This window comes from Chiloscyllium plagiosum, unplaced genomic scaffold, assembly GCF_037043375.1.
Source record: "Chiloscyllium plagiosum isolate Xiang-an unplaced genomic scaffold, Cpla_swu_hap1 HiC_scaffold_6, whole genome shotgun sequence".
NCBI classification, from domain to species: Eukaryota; Metazoa; Chordata; class Chondrichthyes; order Orectolobiformes; family Hemiscylliidae; genus Chiloscyllium; species Chiloscyllium plagiosum.
In genome coordinates, this window is record NW_028270144.1 from 4,197,949 (window position 1) to 4,218,691 (window position 20,743).

The 20,743-nt window shown below is 38.8% G+C and overlaps 1 protein-coding gene across 2 annotated transcripts in view; it reads left to right on the plus strand.

The window, feature by feature from the left end:
* Positions 1 to 20,743, plus strand: part of diaph3 (diaphanous-related formin 3) — a 582,462-nt gene that overhangs the window by 147,533 nt on the left and 414,186 nt on the right. For both annotated transcript variants that reach the window (XM_087987864.1, XM_087987865.1), the window contains exons 10-13: positions 4,409 to 4,519; positions 5,934 to 6,052; positions 17,773 to 17,889; positions 20,623 to 20,741. In XM_087987864.1, the coding sequence (XP_087843990.1) occupies positions 4,409 to 4,519; positions 5,934 to 6,052; positions 17,773 to 17,889; positions 20,623 to 20,741 (466 nt within the window). The remainder of the gene's footprint in view (positions 1 to 4,408; positions 4,520 to 5,933; positions 6,053 to 17,772; positions 17,890 to 20,622; positions 20,742 to 20,743) is intronic.

Consider the following 20,743-nt stretch of genomic DNA (forward strand, 5'->3'; position numbering starts at 1 on the left):
TCTTAGATGTTTCAAAAACTTGGAACAATTTGCGACAGGCATCTCAGAGTACCAGAGAAGTACCAACACTGGTCCCTGTGTAAAATCCCCTAAATCAAACAAGAAGTCATTTAAAAGCAGCATTCTCTCCCAAACTAACATGCTGAGCTTGAGTTGCTAACCTGAAATAAAAAAACAAATCTAATTACTTGCTTTTCTGGTCAAGCTTATATGTGAGTCCAGACCCATAGCAATATGACTGACTCTTAACTGCCCTCTAGAATGGCCCAGTAAGCTACTCAACCATGTGAAAGCATTACAAAGACTAAAGGAAGGACAGAAACCAAAACAGCAACCTCACAGCAAAAAGAAAAATAGCAAATGCAGCCATGCAAAGCCAGCAAATTCCTTCTTGTCAATATCTGGGGGCTTTTTGCCGAAATTGAGACAGCTGTCCCATGGACTAGTCAAGCAATAGCCTGACACTGTGGAAAGGTATGACTGTGCTAGACATCACCATCACCATCGCTGGGTACGTCCTGGTCCACTGACAGACTGATGGCACCATTGTATATAGTTGGGGAAGAGTTGCACTGGGAGTCCTTAACATTTCCCTTAGGATGCTATAACGTCTATTGGCCACAGGTCAAACAAGGGCAAGGAAACCTCAAGCTGATGAATTGGTACAAGCTGTGTTGAACACCCTGGATAAAATACTGTCGGTAGCAAAGGCACAGAATATACTCTTGGAGACTTCGGTGCTCACCACAAAGAGTCGTTTAGGGAGTATCAATACTGACGGAGCTGGCTGAGTCTTAAAGGCTGTAGATGTTACACTAGGTTTGTGGGAAATGGTGATGGAACCACCAAGAGAGAGTATTCTACCTGACCTGATCTTCACCAAACTACTAATCTCTGATTCTTTTGTATATGACAGTATCAATTGAAATGACTGCTGCACTGTCATTTAACAGATGAAGTCCTGTCTTCATGTTGTAGATGTCCTCTAACGGGTGGACTTCAAGCAAAATTGCCAACCAAAACTGGACAGTCATGAACCACTCTGGACCATCAGCAACAAAATTATAATTAACCACAGTCTGAAGCCTCATGTCCTGGCGCGTCCCTTATTCTTGGGTAAACCTTGGTTCAATGGATAGTGCAGGAGGGCATGCCAGGAGCAGCACCAGACTTACTCAAAAATATGGAGCCAACCTGGTGAAGTCATAACATAGGACTACTCAGGTGCTAAATAGCAAATGTGCAATAGAGCTGCAACCATTGGATTCTGCAAAATGGATCAATTCTAAGCTCTGCACTTGTACCACATCCAGAACTTGTACCTCTACCACAACTAGAAGGAGGAGGGGAGGCTCAATAAATAGCTCATCTTCAGCAATAAACAAATGCATCACTCATGAGCAAGCAACACGTTTGAAGTACAGCAAACTACAGCACCCTGTGAACTGGCACTCTTCATAAACCAGCAAAAATTGTAAACCGCAAATACCATGACATTTACTGTTACTCTGTCCAATAAATTTAAAAATTTATTCAACTCAAAGTAAATATACTTGTTCAATAGAATGGCTACATGAAATATCAACAGTTGATTCAATTTCAAGTAAATTTCTCCTCCAATATCGTGATTTCCATGCTGTCCAAATAACCAATTGAGGATGGAAGTGAGAAGGCTCTTTGCTAGCTAGTTTTAATTAAGGCAAAGTTACATTAATTTTTAAGTGATTTGTGCTGTAACTAACATATAACAATGATATGTGTATCCCCAAATTATGTTTCTATTACTTAGTGTGCGTTTTTACATTGTTTATATAGACCTTTTGATTATCCAGAATATTTGATCAATTGGAATACTGCTGGTCCCATAGGTGCTGGCTAATAAAATGTTTAGTGTACTTGAGTACATCAGAAGTATCATTTGAGTGATTTGATGCATCAATGTGGTGGCTCACTACCACCTTCGCAAGGGCAAATAGAAATGACAAGAAATACAAACCTTGTTGCCACTCTTCTCTTGCGAACAAAAATAAAATCCAGTGCTTTTCCTTGCCTAGATCTAGTCTGAACTTGCTAGTTTCTCCCCTTTGATCCCTTTTCCTCTCCTAACATATCTCATACATTTGACTGACCTCTTGCTCTAAGAAACCAACTGGAAACCACAAAGCTATCATGGATTGTTGTAAAAACCCATCTGCTGACTTGTGTCCTTCAGAAATGAAATTTGCCTTCCACAGCTGGCCAAGCTTCCATGTGCCTGCAGACCTCTAGGAACATGGTTACCCTCTACAATGTCTTCCAAGCTACTCAATGACAATTAGAGTTTGTGGAAAAAAAATGCTGATCTTGCCAGTAATGTCTACTTCCCGAGAAAGAAAAAAAAATAAAATAAAAGCTCTTAACGATTTATTGACTACTATCTTGCTTCTCTACTCCTCAAATATTCCAGCTAATTCTTTTAACTTTAGGCACTGATCCCTCCTTTTCCTTTATAGAGCAAAAATAATCTTTGGTTATTTTTTCCTTATGAGCACAACCTGGTCTTGAACTCATTCCTATCTGATGTTTTTAGTTATTTTTGTTTCCTTGATCCATGCTCTTCAAAGAGTCATTGCACAAGGGATAGGCCAAATTGCCACCTCCTGTACTGCAGGAATTCTATGATTTTATACCTTGTTTTTCTCACATGCCAAATTTGCAGAGGCACCTAATATTTCAGTTCCCAGCCATTCCCTATCTATTTTATAGAACCTGTGTTTTATTCCCATCTTTGGAAAAAAAATCCCATTGCTTTGTTTTTTCAATGTGGTAGAGGGTCACCTTCACCTTTCATCTCCAAATAAGGCCTTAGTTCACTGCTAGTTCAACCATATTGTATTTTTATAAGCTTCTGTCTGTCTGCTATATTGTTCAACTTGAGCCGCCTTGTGTATCTTTCTCTTCTTTTTAACCAAACTAATTTTGTTGAATAAGAATAAATGGAAAATGAATCTTAAAAAAACGTTAAGATTGTTGTTTGTTAAGCTCACTAAACGTCATTATTTCATTCTAATCCATGCTAACACATGCCATACCCAATATTTTTCCCTGCAGCATGCTGCTTTTGCTGTTTAGCCTCAAGTAATCCAGCATTGTTGCTTCCTCAGGTTGACACACTATTTGTAGGTATTCCTGGTATTGCTCCTGACGTGCCTTCCTGCACTTTTTATTGTCAAAAGTTGAGCTCTCAGCTTGATGGTAATGGTAGCAATGGGTATGTACTGAACCCAGAAGTTTCAGATTGTAGTAGATACCAAGAGACTTCTCGGGATCAAGAGTCCATGTTAAGGATTCCTAAGGCAACTCCCTCCTAATTGAATACAACTGTGCTCCCATCTCTCATGGATCTGACCTACCAGTGGGACAGGAGATATTCAGGCATGTTGACTATGCTCTGTTAAACATAGTCATACTCACAGAATCATGATTTATGGACAGTGTTAGGCTGTTTCTTGACTAGCCTACGGGATCACTCTCCCAATGTTGGCACAAGCCTCCAGATCTTTTTGCCAGGTTGGCAGGGTTGTGAAAACCTTTTCTTAAGACATTGTAATGATTTTGATACAACCATCTTGCTTTGGGTCTGCAGTCACATGTAGGTCAGACCAGGCAAATGTAGCAGATTTCCTTCCCTAAAGGGCAGTCATGAACCAGATAGGTTTTAAGGACAATTAAGGATGATTTATGGATTCAATTAATTCAATTAATTAACTTTTTAATTCTAGCTGTTTTATTGAATTTTAATTTCACTGCTGAGATGGGATTCAAACCCTTGACTCCAGAGCATTAGCCTTGTCTCTTGATTACTAAACTCACATAGATAGCAGTACGGACTTCACATAAATAACACAAGATGCAGATCTGCTCCTGTATAACTCTCTATGTAACACAAATGTTGTTGCAATCAGACTGGACGAACCAATGAGGAAAAACAATGGAGTCACTGCTGACCTTGCAAGTACACGGATATGAGTGGTGAATAATTGGTTAATGAGAATGAAACATTTTGCAATGACAATACCTAGTACATTTCTGTCATTCCCAATTTAATTTAAATTAAACAGTCAAAGCTTTGCCTCAGTTTATTAGCTTCCACAATATTCAATAATTTTAATTAAAGCAACTATTAAGTCATTCAAAATATTACTGCCTCTTCTGGACATCTGTGTTGGAAAACAGAATGTGAACTTTCCAATGTGACTAGTCCATGTTAAGCACTCTCGTACTAAAATTTGTATACTTGGTTCCAAATTTCTGTTCTGTTTAATTTGTGCCTTAACCCTGACCTCAACATTATTAGATATTCAGCTAATGTAACATTGATTAATTTTATGCTTCACGATTCCAACTCTATATTTTGTCCCATATCTAGGTGGCTTGTATGCAGCTTATTAATGCACTTGTGACCACTCCTGATGATTTAGATTTGAGAATACACTTACGGAATGAATTTGTGCGTTGTGGATTGAGAGAGATCCTGCCGGTAAGGATAGTGCAAATTAATATTGGTTTATTCTGAAGAAATCTGCATAAGTATATTGACTTACTAAATGTCAGACAGCTTGGTGATGAAGTAAATTGATGTAATTGTATGTAAAGTACAATCAAAAAGTCTTTGGAAAGAGAACACAAGCATTTGTTAAGTTTCAGATCTTGAAAAATTATTTGTAAAGTTAAAAAGAACTAAATCAAGAAAACATTACTGGAAGGGTAGTAAGTATGTAATCATTATGGGTGAATGAAGGAAATGGAAATGAATTGAGTAGAGGGAACTTGTTTGAGCTTTTATAAAGAACAGTTCATACTGTCATTTAAAATGCTGTTCAGTGCATCTCATTACAGATGTCCCAAGAGATAACGTGCTTTTTCTGCTACTTATTCATTGTGAGAGCTCTCTGATCCACCTCATACCTTGTGAATCCATGTTTCTTTCAGCACTGAGGCTTGAAGGATATTGTGTGTGACACAGTACTTAAAATAAATCAAAGTTTTCAGTTTGTTAAAGTACTGGTTTAAATGAAAGTACTGTGGAACAGATTATAATGATAGTTATGGTCATCTCTTGTAAAAGCTAATATAAGAGCAACATACTTGTCTAAAATTGTTCTTCACTAGTTGGAGATACAGAACATTTACTACAATGATAGTAGTATTTGATTGACCTTCTGTTCATATGTTAACCAAAACTCAAAAGGATGGAAATGGGACACTGTCGCTTATGTATTCATCCTAGTGAGCTTGTTCTGCCATTCAGTTAGGTTATGGCTAACATGTGCTTAAATTCCATCAACTTGTTCCATAACCCTTAGTATCTTTACCAAACAAAAATTATTCAATCTTAATTTTATGAAATGGAGAGATATTTATTAGTGGAGTTAATAATGAAGTAGTAAATATTGTTTATATTAAAATAGTGAAAGCAAAAATGAATTGTTGGGATGAGTCTCAAAATATGCAAGTCAAGTTTCTTTGGTTGCTGTCCTTTTTTCGAAACAACAGTAATATTAATGGCATACAACTGATCCAGCTGAGAGGTTGGTTTAGCTAGTATTGTGTACCTTGATAACATCTGTCTATAAGATGCTCATATGCATTCTAATACCCATTCTAATATGTAAACAATGTTTGTAACATTAACATTTAGCCAACATGAAATAAAATGATACACATTCTTAAAAAAAACAAGCATTTAGTTTAAAATTCAAATTGTGCATTCTCAGTTACTTGCAATACAATTTTAAATTATTTAAGTGCATACAGAAATCTTTGAAATGCTAACAGATTATTGCTTTAATACTGCAAGTTTAAATAATTTAATTTCCACATGGATATTAATTTTTTTCTCATGCTATATGAATTGGGCTGAAATTGTTATTTTTGCTAATTTATTTTCACAGGAGTTGAGATTAATTGAAAATGATGCATTGGACATTCAACTAAAAGTATTTGATGAGCACAAAGAAGAAGATATGATTGAGTTTTCACATCGCTTAGATGATGTACGATCTGAACTAGAATATCCTTTTCTTGCAAAACAAGATTTCCATAATCATTCTGTAAGCTGGCATAGTACAAATGAAAGTGAAAAGAATCTGTAGTGGTTTATCAAATTCTAAGAATTCAGGAAATTTTTCTTGGAAAATAAACAGGGTTATGTTCCATTTCACAAAATAGAACAGCCACGAATCTTTCTAGTGTCTACTCAGCAAGATGCTTTTTACATAGAACATTACAAAGCAGTGCAGGTCCTTCGGCCTTGGTGTTACACCAACCTGTGAGCCCAATCTGAAGCCCATCTAACCTACAGTATTCCATGTACGTCCATATGTCTATCCAATGACCATTTAAATGCCCTTAAAATTGGTGAGTCTGCTACTGTTAAATCTGAGTAAATCTACTGCTGTTTGAGTTTGTCGTAGTCCCAATCTGTAATATTAAGTTGTTAGACAAAACTAAAAGCTCAAAATGAGGACTGGCAGGATATACAATTTAGATATTTTGGACACCATGTGCCTATTGCTTTTGTTTTTAGTTATTTTCAGAAACATTGAAAGTATTAAATACTATCAAGGTCAGAAATAGTTTGCAAAAATGAATTTCAAAAACATTATTTCTAAAATTAACTGGGAAAGTTTACTCTTGATTTTAAAGCTGAAATTCTGAATGTTTTGAGATTTAATGAGCTGGTGAGAGAAGATTTATTGTTTGGAGGAAAGACTTGCATTGATGAGTGAAATTCTTTTGAACTCTTTCTTTATTCTAAAGGTGTCCTTTACTAGTAAAGCAAAAAAGTGGTAACAGGTGAAATTAACTGGAAATTAGAAACCTTTTGTCGTGAAGTGAAAACTGTGTAATAAAACAATGCTTTCACTAACCTTCAAAAATGCTGCAACTTACTGATTCAAACAGACAATCGAAGACCCATTGCCAGTTTATAGATTCTAACCAGTAGCCTTTGCTTACTCTTGGGTAGAAAGCAAAAATATCTGTGGTTTCAATTCCAGTCATTCAGTCCTGCAGAGCATATGGCACAGTGAGCCATTCCAGTTGCAATGAAAGTCTCTTTTCTGCTTGGTTTGAGCAACCTCAATATAGTTCCCACTGAATGAAAATTCATGCAAAAAATCTTGCTATTTGTGGCTAAATTGTCAGTTCACTCTATATATTGTTAACTGTTGTTGAAATTAAGAACAAAACCTAACATTGGTGCAAATGGCCTTTTCCTTTGAAGGTGATCAGGGATGCTTCACTCTGCATTTGATGCTTAACCTGCACAGCACAATAGAGCCTTTCCATTTCCTGACCACTGAAGTATTTCATCTTGGCTTTTGGTGTCTAACTCTTAGTTATGTTCCAGGTTCAACAGCAGAGACTGAGCTTTAAATATATGCCATTGATGTTGCTGAGTGTCATTTGCAGGTTTAAATTTATTGAGAGTCATGGGTTTCTGCTATGTGCTTGAACAGGCAAGTGTTTGGGCACATGGGACAAGGCAACCCTATAAGATGGTGGAATCCAGAGTACAGGATTTGTTTCCTTTTCATTCCTTCTCTGCCACTGTTCTTCAGTATCATTAACACATTGTGATTCAAGCATGATGTAGCTTGATGATCAAATTGTTGCCATTCTTAAGGATTGGTATCCTGTTTCTCCAAGTTATAATGACTAAGTCATAAAAGTATTCAATGATCTAGCCTTCACTGCTATCTAACAACAAGAGTTCCAAAGACTGATGACCTTTGTAGAGACAAAGACGTTCCTGTTCATCTTATGTAGATAGCCCTTATTTTTGTACCATGTCCCCAATTTTAGTCTCTTGCATCAGAGAAAATACTCTTTCAGCATTGACTTTGCCAACCCCCCCCTCCCCCCTCAGGATCTTGTGTTTCAATAAGATCATCTCTTATTCTTCTGAAGTTGAGCAGATACAGGCTCAGCCTGTTTAACCTTTCCTCATAACATAATGACACAATCCATGTATGAATTGTGTGAATGTTCCTTGAAGTATTTTAACACATTTCTATCCTTTTGTAAATATCCTGATCAAAATTTTATAAAGTACTTTAAATGTGGCCTCACCAACACTTTGCAACACAAAATCACTTGCTATAACTGTACTTTATCCGATAACTAAAGTCCTGCTAGTTGTTTGTAGTTCACTGTTATCTTGCTCTTCTGGTCTCCTGCCCTCTCACTCCTTTCTTCACTCCTAATTCAACTTCTTCACCTGTTCCCTGTGTCCCTTGATTCCCTGAAATACCACAAATCTGTCGATCCCAGCCTTGAATATGATTAGTGATGGTAAACCATTAAATATGAATGGGCAGTGGTTAGATGGTCTCTTATTGGAGATAGTCATTGCCTGGCTTTTGTGTGGTACAGATGTTCCTTGCTACTTGTCAGCCCAGGCCTGGATATTATATAGATCTTGTTGCATTTAAACATGGACTGCTTCAGTATTTGAGAAATCCCAAATGGTGCTGAACATTGTGCAATCATTGGCGAACATCCCAATTTCTGACTTTATCATAGAGGAAAAGCCATTGATAAAGCATCTGAAAATGATAGGGCCTAGGATACTTGCTTGAGGAACCCCTACAGAGATGTCCTGGAGCTAAGATGACTGACCTCCAACAACCACAACCATGCTCCCATGTGCCAGGTACAACTTGCATGAATTTGCCCCCTGATACCCATTGATTCCAGTTTTGCTAGAGCACTTTGATGCCATACTAGGCAAAATGCAGCCTTGATGTTAAGGTCTGTCACTCTCACCTCATTGCCAGGTAAAACATATTTGCTGAATGCAGTTGGAGGATTCATGCCACTGCATTCACAATGCAGGTTAAACCCTGAAATTTCCATATTGAATGTCTTCGAGAGAATCTCTTCAGTGGTCAACCGATGTATGTGAGTTTTTCAAAGTGATTTGCATATGTCTTCAGATCAATTATAACATTCCAGACTGCTATATAAACCCAAAATAATTGACAATATTTGATGTCCCTGCATATGCTGCGCACACTGTATACTTACAGCATCTTCTGCAATGCGAGTTAGTGACATGTGATTTCCCAAGCACAAAGCAATGCTGACTATCTCTAATCAGTCCATGCCTTTCCAAATTCATGTAAGTCCTATACCTCAAGAATCCCCCCCAACAACTTACCCACCACTGACATAAAGCTCCCTGAACTATAGTTTCCTGGCTTTTTCTTACAATCTTTCTGAAATAATGGCCTCAGATTAACCAACCTCCAGTTTTCTGGCATGTCACCCATGGCTATCGATGTTACAAATATCTCAGCAAGGGGCCCTACAATCTCTTCCCCAGTTACCCAGAAAGTTCTGGGGCACACCTAATCAGGTCCTGGGGATTTATGTACCTTGATGCGTCTTAAGATTTCCAGCACCACCTTATCGGAAATATGAACTCTTTTCAAGACATTTCTCCAAGTTCCCTAGCTTCCATGTTCTTCTCCACAGTAAATACTGACACAAAATATTCTTTTAGTATTTCACCCATCTTCTATGGTTCCATACGTAGATGGCCATGTTGATCTTTAAGGGACCCTATTCTCTCGCTCTAATTACTCTTTTGCCCTTATTGTACTTACACAATCTCTTTGGATTCTCCTTAACTCTTTTTGCCAAACGTATCTCATGTCCCCTTTTTGACCTCCTTATTTCCCTGTCAAGTATACTTCTACTGCCCTTATGCTCTAGGGATTCACTTGATCCCTGTTGGCTATATCTCCTTCTTATTCTTGACCAGAGACTCAATTTTTCTAGTCAGCTAGCATTTCCTGCACCTTTAAGCCTTCCCTTTCACACTAACAGGACATATGTCTCTGAACTCTTGGTATCATATTCTTAAAAGTGTCCCACTTCCCAATTGTCCCTTTACCTGTGAATAGCCTTCCCCAATCAACTTTTCAAAGTTCCTGTCCAATACCATCAAAATTGGCTTTACTCCAATTTGGAAATTCAACTTTTAAATCTGGTCTATCCTTTTCTAAAACTATTTTATAACTAATACAATTATGATCACTTGCCCCAAAGTGCTTCCCCACTGACTCTCAGTCCTTTGCTTTGCCTTATTTCCCAATAAAAGGTATAGTCAACTGTGATCAAGTGAATCTCTAGAGTATAAGGGTAGTAGAAGTATTGCTCTTTTTCCAATAGATACATCCACATATTGAATAAGAAAGTTTTCTTGTACATATTTATAACAAGTTCCTTTCCATCCAAGTGTTTACACTATGACAGTCCCAGTCTATAGAAAATTAAAATCCCCTACCATTGCAACCCTATTTTCCTTACAGATATCGGAGATCTCCTTACATATTGACTTCTCAATTTCCCACTGACTATTGGAGGGGCTATAAAACAATCCCAACAAGGTGATCATCCCTTTCTTATTAAGTAACATCATTAAACTTCAATGGATGATCTCTGAGGAATATCCTTCTGAAGTACAGCTGTAATGTTCTCCCTAACCAAAAACACCACTTCCCTCCTCTCTTTCCTCCCTTTCTATCCTTCCTATAGCATCTATACCCTGGAACATTAATCTACTAATCATGTCCATCCCTGAGCCACGTTTCTATAATAGCTATAATATCACAGCCCCATGTTTCTGCCCTTCGTTCATCTGCTGTACCTGTCAGACCTCTTGCATTAAAGAAAATACAGTTTAATTTGTCAGTCTTACCACATTCTCTGCGAAGCTCTTGTCTGCATTGACCATTAGATTTGTTTCCCTTATCTACTGTACCGGCCTCAGCCTTTTCTCTTATTTACTGTCGCTTTGGTTTCCCCTCTGTTCCTAGTCAAAAGCCTTCTGAGAAGCAATAGCAAATTTCCCTGCAAGGCCCACTTCCAATTCAGGTGGAACCATCCCTCTTAAACAGGTAATTTCTACCCCAAAAGAGATCCCAATGGTCTAAAAAGGCGAATCCTTGCCTCCCGCACCAGTTCCTCAGCCACATATTCATCTCCTGTATTCTCCTATTTGTACTCTCATGAGCCTATGGCACTATTAGTAATCCAGATATTTCTATCTTCAAAGACCTTCTTTTAACCTCCTGCCTAATTTCTTATATTCTCTATGCAGAACCTCATCAAAGTCTCTACCTATGTTATTGGTACAACATGCGTAATGATCTCCCTCTGGTCACTGTACACCTTTCGGAATATTCTGCATCCTCTCCGAGACATCCTTGACCCTAGCACCATGGAGGCAACATTTCACCCTGATGGATCGCTGATGTTAATTGGTTGGAGAAAAGCTCCCAGTAATTAGGTGAAAATAGAAATTAGGAAAAACAAAACAGGGAAAAATAAAGGCAGATAATGGGAAGCATTTAAAACAGTATTTTAAAATTGTGCATTATATGAGACGGCACAAAGGTTTTAGGAGATAAATCAATAAGCAGTTAGGAAGACAAAGAATGCAGCAACAAAATTTAACTACCAAGGAACATAAAATAGCAAAGTATTTTACAAGCTTATCATTAAAATAAGGGCAACTAGAAATAGGATTAGGACCATTGAGAGATGTACTGATAACAATGGGTAGCAGAAACGTTTAATAATTTATTTATTTTAACATTTAATCCATAGGAAGAGAGAAAAATAAGTACAGGAGTAGGCCTTTTGGCCCTTGGAGCCTGCACTAACATTCAGTATGTTCAAGACTGATCATCCAACTCAATACACTATTCCGACGTTCCTGACCAAATCCTTTGATTCCTTTATTCCTAAGACTGATATATATCTCCTTGAAGCATGCAATAGTTGGATCTTAACTGCTTTTTGCAGCAGAGCATTCTGCAGGCACACCACTGTCTAGATACAAACTTTCTCCTCATCTCAGTCCTAAATGGCCTACCCTGTGTTGTTAGAATGTGTCCCCTGGTTCTGGGCTCCACATATTATTGGGAACATAATTTCTGTCTTCTTAGTAGATACTACATTGAATGATGAGATGACTGATGGGATGCGTGCAGCTCAAATAAAAAGGAGGGAAGTGTTGAGTAGCCTAATCAAACTCGAAGAATAAAGAATTTCCTCGAATTCCAGGAGTAGCACTTACTGTTTTATATGCTGTTGCATTGTTTTGGAACTTTGAAGAGAAAAAAAGTCAAAACAATGGCATTTTTGAAAGGGAGAGGAACAGACAAAGGCAGCACATGGTCTGTGCAGGAGAGAGAGAGAGAGAGAAAAAAAGAAACCCACACTGCTAACTGACACAGCAGTGAACCTGCGCAGTTACTGCCTTCATGTATCGCTGAACATCGGAGTGCATCTGGGAAAATTAACAAATAGTGAAATTTACAACTGGAGGAACCTGTTTGAGAGAGGTCACAGCACAGAAACAGATAAGTAAATATGTTTAAGTGTGGCATTGCTGTAAATCTGCAGTAGTGAGTAGAGTGGGTGCATTGTTGATTACATGTTTTATTGAGATATATTTCTTATTTAACGTAAAAAAATATAAGCCATAAGTTAGCCTGGAGCAGTGTTTTGTTGAGGAATAAGACAATGCTATTTTCTGGGTCTACAGATTGGAAAAAGCAAAATTGGACCTTGTAGAATGATATGCTCTTCTTGTCGGATGTGGGAGTTTAGGAAGAGTTTATGTGTTACTGAGGATTATATCTGCAATAAATGGATGGTGCAAATCCTATCAGATCGAATGGATTGCTTGGAGCGACAGTTAGAGGCAATGTGGAATTTACAAGAGCAAGGGGGTGTGATGGAAGTTTTAGGAAGAAAGAAAAGTCACAAATGCCGTCATATGGATGGGTTAACTCCAGGAAAGGTAAGAGAGGTAGGCAGGGCAGATGATTGAGGTGTCAGTGGGGGAGCACTTTGGGGCCAGCATCCATAATTCTATTAGTTTTAAAATAGCGATGGAAAAGGATAGTCCAGATCTTAGAGTTGAAGTTGTAAATTAGAAAAAGGCTCATTTTGATGGTATTAGGCAAGAACGTTCAAACGCTGATTGGGAGCAGATGTTCGCAGATAAAGGGGCAGCTGGAAAATGGAAAGCATTCAGAAATGAGATAATGAGAGTCCAAAGACAGTATATTCCTGTTAGGGTGAAAGGAAAGGCTGATAGGTACAGGGAATGCTGGATGACTAAAGAAAGTGAGGGTTTGGTGAAGTAAAAGAAGGAAGCATATGTCAGGTACAAGATAGATCGAGTGAATCCTTCGAGGAGTATAAAGGCAGTAGGAGTATACTTAAGAGGCAAAACGGGCAAATGAGATAGTTTGGCAAATAGAGTTAAGGAGCATCTAAAAGGTTTTTACAAATACATTAAGGACAAAAGGGTAACTAGGGAGAGAATAGGGCCACTCAAAGATCAGCAAGGCGGCCTTTGTGTGGAGCCACAGAAAATGGGGGAGATGCTAAATGGGTATTTTGCATTAGTCTTCACTGTGGAAAAGGACATAGAAGGTATAGACTATAGGGAAATAGAAGGTGACATCTTGAAAAATATCCACATTACAGAGAAGGAAGTACTGGATGTCTTAAAATGCATAAAAGTGGATAAATCCCCAGGACCTGATCAGGTGTACCCTAGAACTCTGTGGGAAGCTAAGGAAGTGATTACTGGGCCTCTTGCTGAGATATTTGTATCATCTATAGTCACAGGTGAGGTGCCGGAAGACTGGAGATTGTCTAACTTGATGCCACTTTTTAAGAATGGTGGTAAGGACAAGCCAGGGAACTATAGACTAGTGAGCCTGACGTCGGTGATGAGCAAGTTGCTGGAGGGCATTCTGAGGGACAGGATGTACATATATTTGGATAGTCAACATGGCTTTGTGCGTGGGAAATCATGTCTTACAAACTTGATTGAGTTTTTTGAAAAAGTAATAGAGGATTGATGAGGGCAGAGCGGTAGACGTGACCTATGTGGACTTAGATAAGCCCCCATGGGAGACTGGTTAGTAAGGTTAGATCTCATGGAATACAGGAAGAAGTTGCCATTTGAATACAGAACTGGCTCAAAGGCAGAAGACAGACAGTGGTGGAGGAGGGTTGTTTTTCAGACTGAAGGCCTGTGACCAGTGGAGTGCCACAAGGATCGGTGCCGGGTGCTCTACTTTTCATCATTTATATAAATGATTTGGATGTGAGCATAAGAGGTATAGTTAGTAAGTTTGCAGATGACACCAAAATTGGAGGTGTAGTGCACAACGAAGGAGGTTACCTCTGATCACAATGGGATCATGATCAGATGGGCTAATGGGTTGAGGAGTGTCAGATGGAGTTTAATTTAGATAAATGCGAGGTGCTGCATTTTGGGAAAGCAAATCTTAGCAGGACTTATACACTTCATGGTAAGGTCCTAGGGAGTGTTGCTGAACAAAGAGACCTTGGAGTGCAGGTTCATAGCTCCTTGAAAGTGGAGTCGCAGGTAGATAGGATAGTGAAGAAGGCGTTTGGTATGCTTTCCTTTATTGGTCAGAGTATTGAGTACAGGAGTTGGGAGGTCATGTTGCGGCTGTACAGGACATTGGTTAGGCCACTGTTGGAATATTGTGTGCAATTCTGGTCTCCTTCCTATCGGAAAGATGTTGTGAAACTTGAAAGGGTTCAGAAAAGATTTGCAAAGATGTTGCCAGGGTTGGAGGATTTCAGCTATAGTGAGAGGCTGAATAGGCTGGGACTGTTTTGCCTGGAGCGTCAGAGGCTGAGGGGTGATCTTATAAATGTTTATAAAATCATGAGGGGCATGGATAGGATAAATAGACAAGGTCTTTTCCCTGGGGTGGGGAGTCCAGAACGAGAGGGCATAGGTTTAGGGTGAGAGGGGAAAGATATAAAAGAGACCTAAGGGGCAACTTTTTCACACAGAGTGTGGTACGGGTATGGAATGGGCTGCCAGAGGAAGTGGTGGAGACCCGTACAATTCCAACATTTAAAAGGCATCTCGATAGGTATATGAATAGGAAAGGTTTGGAGGGTTATGGGCCGGGTGCTGGCAGATGGGACTAGATTGGATTGGGACATCTGGTTGGCATGGACTAGTTGGACCGAAGGGTTTGTTTCCATGCTGAACATCTATATGACTCTAACCTGGGTTAAACTTGACCAAAGATCAGCTCAGTGTCAATGTTGTGGAGTTTCATGGAGGATTTCTCTTCCTGAGCATTAGTGGGTTTTACACATATTTCTTCACTGATGCCTCATTTTGTACCCTTGCCAGAGACAGATTTATTCGCCATTGTCAGAATTTCCAGCAGTCCTGCTCTGCCACTATCTTTACATTGCAAAACTTGCACCCACGCTTCCCCCCCTCACCTCCATCCAAAGCCCCAAAGGTACCTTTCACATCCATCACATTTTCACCTGCATTTCCACACATGTCATTTACTGTGTCTGTTGCTCCTGATGAGGTCTCCTCTACATTGGGGAGGCAGGCTGCTTACTCGAAGAGCGCTTCAGAGAACATGTCTGGGACACCCGCACCAACCAACCCCACCGCTCTGTGGCGGAACACTTCAACCCCCCCTTCCACTTTGCTGAGGACATGCAGATCCTGGGCCTCTTCCAACGCTGCTCCCCTACTACCGGACGCCGAGAGGAAGAATGCCTCGGGACCCTCCAAACGCATGGCATCAATGTGGATTTCACCAGTTTCCTCATTTCCCCTCCCACCACCTTATCCCAGTTCCAACCTTCCAGGTCAGCACGTCCTAATGACGTGTCCTACCTGTCCATTTTCCTTCCCACCTATCCGCTCCACCCTTCCCTCTGACCTATCACCTTTCCCCTCACCTCCATCCACCTACCGCACTCTCAGTTGCCTTCCCCCAAACCCCCTCCCATTTATCTATCCACCCCGTCGGCTTACAAGCCTCATTTTGAATGAAGTACCTTTGCCCAAAATGTCGATGTTCCTGCTCCTCGGATACTGCCTGACCTGCTGTACTTTTCCAGCACCACACTCCCGACTCACTGTCTTTAAATCCCAGCTATGCACCGGTTCAACTGCTGAAAGCTGGGGCTGTCACTCAAGGTCCCAGTGTGGGGGAAAAAAAAAAGACCCTATGCCATTAATAACTTGATTCATAGAATCCCAACAGTGACTATTCAGCCTATGAAGTCTGTACAAACTCTCTGATTTGCAGCCCACTTGACCCACACCCTCATCCCCACCCAAACTGGCAAAGATGAACAGGTTGGGTCTCTTTTATTTGAAAAAAAGTTTTAGGATTATCTTAATAGAGATCTTCAAAATTATGAAAGATTTTGATTGGATGAAGAGAGAGAGAGAGATTATTTGTACTTGAGACAAGAGCATAACCAGTTGGTATCAATATTAGATTGAATTGGAAATACGAAAGAAACTGCTTTTCACGAAGAATGTAAAACTTGCTATCACAGTGAGATATGGGAGAGTGACATAATTATTTGAGGGAGAATGGAATAGAGGGTTACGAAGGTAGATTTGCGTGATGAAAGTTAGGAGTGATGTATAAAGACCAACATAGAATAATTGGGCTGAATGACCCATTTTTATACCATATGTGCTTCTTGTGGAGGAGAGTTAGATAGTATATACTAAGTAACAAAAGATTGTGGAAGTCACAGCTGTAGAAAGTAAGCAGTGGAAAGAGATCAAAGGTCAGCACTGAAGCCTTTGGAAATTGGCAAAATCTATTGGATAAATTTCTAATTGGATTTGTTATGTGTACGTTTGCTGTTATTACAGAAATGATATTTAAGCTTTTCTGTGTGAAGGTTATAAGCTGTATTCTTGGGTATATACTGTGTGCCAGCTGGAAGAGCAATGTGGCTGCTAAAAAAAAAATCAGGGAATCCTACCTAAGTACCTGTCCTGTAGCAGTTTCTGGTTGCTGATTGGTACATTTGATTAAAAAATGTTGATTATTGTGGATTACCAATTCATATGTTTGAACAAATTCTGCCTGACTATATCTTTGTTGATCAACTATAGTTAATTTATAATGTTCATTATTTACAGCAATTAGATAAGTGTGATGAATTCGTACGACGTCCTTCTATGAATGCCTCCAACAAATCTCTTTGAAGGGAAAGTGTGAAGAAATTTATGTTCATTACTTCCAGATTTTCCATAAATGCAAAAATCAAAACTGAAAGAGAAAGTTGGATAGGAAGAGGTTTTGTGTGAAACATACGTGTTGTAGCAGACACAAAGCCACGATTTTTGCATTGGAAGTTATCACAAATCCCTGTTTCATTACCTCAGGTGTTATTTTTACAATGTCATCTGTTTCTTGGTTCTTTGGCATATTAATGCTATCCATAATACTAATTAATATAGAACACAGAACATTGCAGCGCATTACAGGCCCTTCGGCCCTCGATGTTGCACTGACCTGTGAAAATAATCTGATGCCCACCTAACCATTCCAATATTATCCATATGTATGTCCATTGCCCATTTAAATGCCCTTAATGAGTCTACTACTGTTGCAGACAGGCCGTTCCATGCTCCTACTGCTCTCTGAGTAAAGAAACTGCCCCTAAAATCGGCCCTAAATCTATCACCCCTCAATTTAAAGCTATGTCCCCTCATGTTAGCGTTCACCAATTGATGAAGAGGAAAGTAACATTTATCAGCATACTTTCTGTTCTGGCTTGGAAATGTTAATCTAATGATTAGAAACTTGATCAATGTATGCTAATTTGTTACTTCCTGCAATGTATTTCCCTTAACGTTTGCTGCACTGAAATTAATGATGTTTATAATATGCTGTTCAATACATTGAAGAACACGGCAGCTGAAAGTCATTTCCTTTCCATTCTTCAACACATGTTATTGATCACGAATGACTATTTTGTGAGGTAAGTTTTGATTTATTTTCTTTTATTTATTTTTCATTGGATGTGGTGAAGCCAACATTTATTGCCGGTTGCAATTGCTTTGGCATTTCAGCAATTGTTTAAGGGTGAACCACATTTTTCTGCAGACCCACACAGTCTTGAGTCCTATGTTGGCCAGAATTGTTAAAGACGGCATATCTTCCTCCCTTAAGGACATTAGTGAATCAGATGGATTTTTGCAACAATCAATGAGAGTTTCATGTTACCATTACTAAGATTTTATGAATTGAATATAAGTTCCACCATCTGTGGAGCATTGGCTGCGTCAACTGAAAATATTACATCTAGGAACATTTTCTTCCTAGATGTTCTTTATGATGTATTCTATAAATGCCACAGTTCATTTGTCAATTGACTATACACACTTACCATACATATTCGCAATGGGTGCAGGAACCCTTTGATATTAATTAGGATGACTAATTAAATGGACGACTCAACCTGATTATATGAAACTGCTTTAGCATTACACTGTCTCATCGCCGACCTACAGATTGTGAATTGGGCAAACTTAATTAAATAATCAAAATTTGAATTGTACTGTACTGAATTTTGCCTCAACTGCACTATTTTTCTGCCTGACATTCACACATGAAACATACGTATGATTGATGCTGGAGCCCAACTGAAACCTAATGCATTCACTAGAAATTGACAATAAGAGTTAAAAATCTGAATGAAATGGAAATAACATAAATTTAAAATGTGAACACAACAAAAAAGACCAAACATGTATACAAAGTCAGTGTCCCATAAAAAAGATAACTAGAAAAAAAGGGAGAGAGAAGAGTCAGAAACAGCAGGTGGTATGAAAAGACAGACATTTGACAAAGGCCAAGCGATAGTGATTAAGAGTGACATAAACAATAAAACAAAGGAAGAAACTAAACACTAAAGAAACAGATATAAAAATATATTGATCATGTCCTGAAATAAAACTTCTTCAAGATAAATGCACCAATCAATGCAGCACCATCCAATGAAAATTATATACCTCCAAAACCATGATCTACTGAGATGTGCCAGTATTTATGCTTTAATTAAAGTGATGGGTCTATTCCCTGAATTACCTTTCTAATATTTACTGTGTGTTTGTACACTGATTTTAGGAGGTGTGTGTTGATGTTTATGCATAGATTTTTAAAAAAAGAATGTTGATGCCTTGCAGCTTTGCTTGGTTGGGTTTACTGTGGTGATGTGGACCTGTTGATTATCTGGAATGTTTGATTGACTGGCACATTTCTGGTCCGATAGATGCCGGTTAATAAAAATGTTTGCTGTATTACCAACTGATCACACAATGACAGTAGTTCTCACCACGACACAGAAGTTGCACTTCTTTCGAAGGAAGGAAGAAAATGTAATGTGGAGGTGCCAGTGTTGGACTGGAGTGGACAAGGTCAGAAGTCAGATGATACCAAGTCATAGTTTAACAAATGTATTTGAAATCACAAGCTTTTAGAGCGTTGCCCCTTCACCAGGTGAAGTGAGAGAGAAGCATACAGACACAGAATTTATAGGCAGAGGGATCAAGTGATCATAAAAATGATGTGAGTAGAGTGTAGACATGCAGAATAATAAGTTTCTGCAGGTGATCAAGTGTGTCAGATGGTGTGAGTAAAATGTCAACAGCTGAATAATAAATGAAAGGATGACCTATAATCCAATTAAATGAGGCAGAGAGATAATTGCAAAAATTAAAAGTTAGGTGGTGCTGGAGCCAAACCAAATGACCTGGATAACATAATAGGTATAAGAGTCACATGCCGAGGGTCTAACCAAACTAATAAGTAATGCTAAACTGTACAGACTGATTAAGATGGAGAGGTCATAACAATTTATTAATGTTATGGTGTCAAAACAGGGCACTTATAAATATTTTACAGATACAGATGCCTGGTGGGGTCATATGTACTGCGGCATGAACCCAAGATCATGGTTGAGGCCGTCTTCATGTTTCTGCTCAGCGATTCTGCATTGTTGTGTATCAGTGAGAATTGCTGAGCAGAAACTGATAGCCAAGTTCTGTCCCCGTGAAGACACTCGCAATTGTGATCTTGAGTTCATGTCGCACTACATGTGACTCCACCACGTTTCTGTGTCTGTAAAATTTTACTGTTTTGTGTTGACACCATCATCTTGATAAATTGTTATGATCACTCTATCTTAATTAGTTTGTACAGTTTTAGATTACTTATTAGCTTGATTAGACAGAAATCCATATTATATTATTCCAGTCATTTGGTTTGACTTTTCTCCAGTACCACTTTACTTTCAATATTTTGCAATTATCTCGCTGCCTCATTTAATCGGATTATAGGTCATCCCTTTGCTTGTTATTCAGCTGTTGATATTTTACTTACACCGTCTGACAGTCTTAATCACCTGCACAGACCTATTATACAGTCTGTTGACACTCCACTCACAGCTTTTGTGTGATCTTTTGATCTCTCCTCCTATAGATTCTGTCCCTGCATGCTTCTCTCTCACTTCTGCCGAAGGGGCAATGCTTCGAAAACTTGTGATTTCAAATAAACATATTGGACTATAATCTGGTGTCATCTGACTTCTGAAGAAAAATGGATCATCTAACAAAATGAGATCTGTGTATCAATACTGGACACAGTCACAACAATTTGTGAATTTCATGTTCAATTCAGACTAAATGAATTAATTTGCTTCTTTTTATTGCAGGCCACAGTATTTCAAGATCATAGAAGAATGTGTTTCCCAGATAGTGTTACACCGCAGTGGCATGGATCCTGACTTTACATACCGGAAACGATTAGATGTAAACTTTGATCATCTTGTTGGT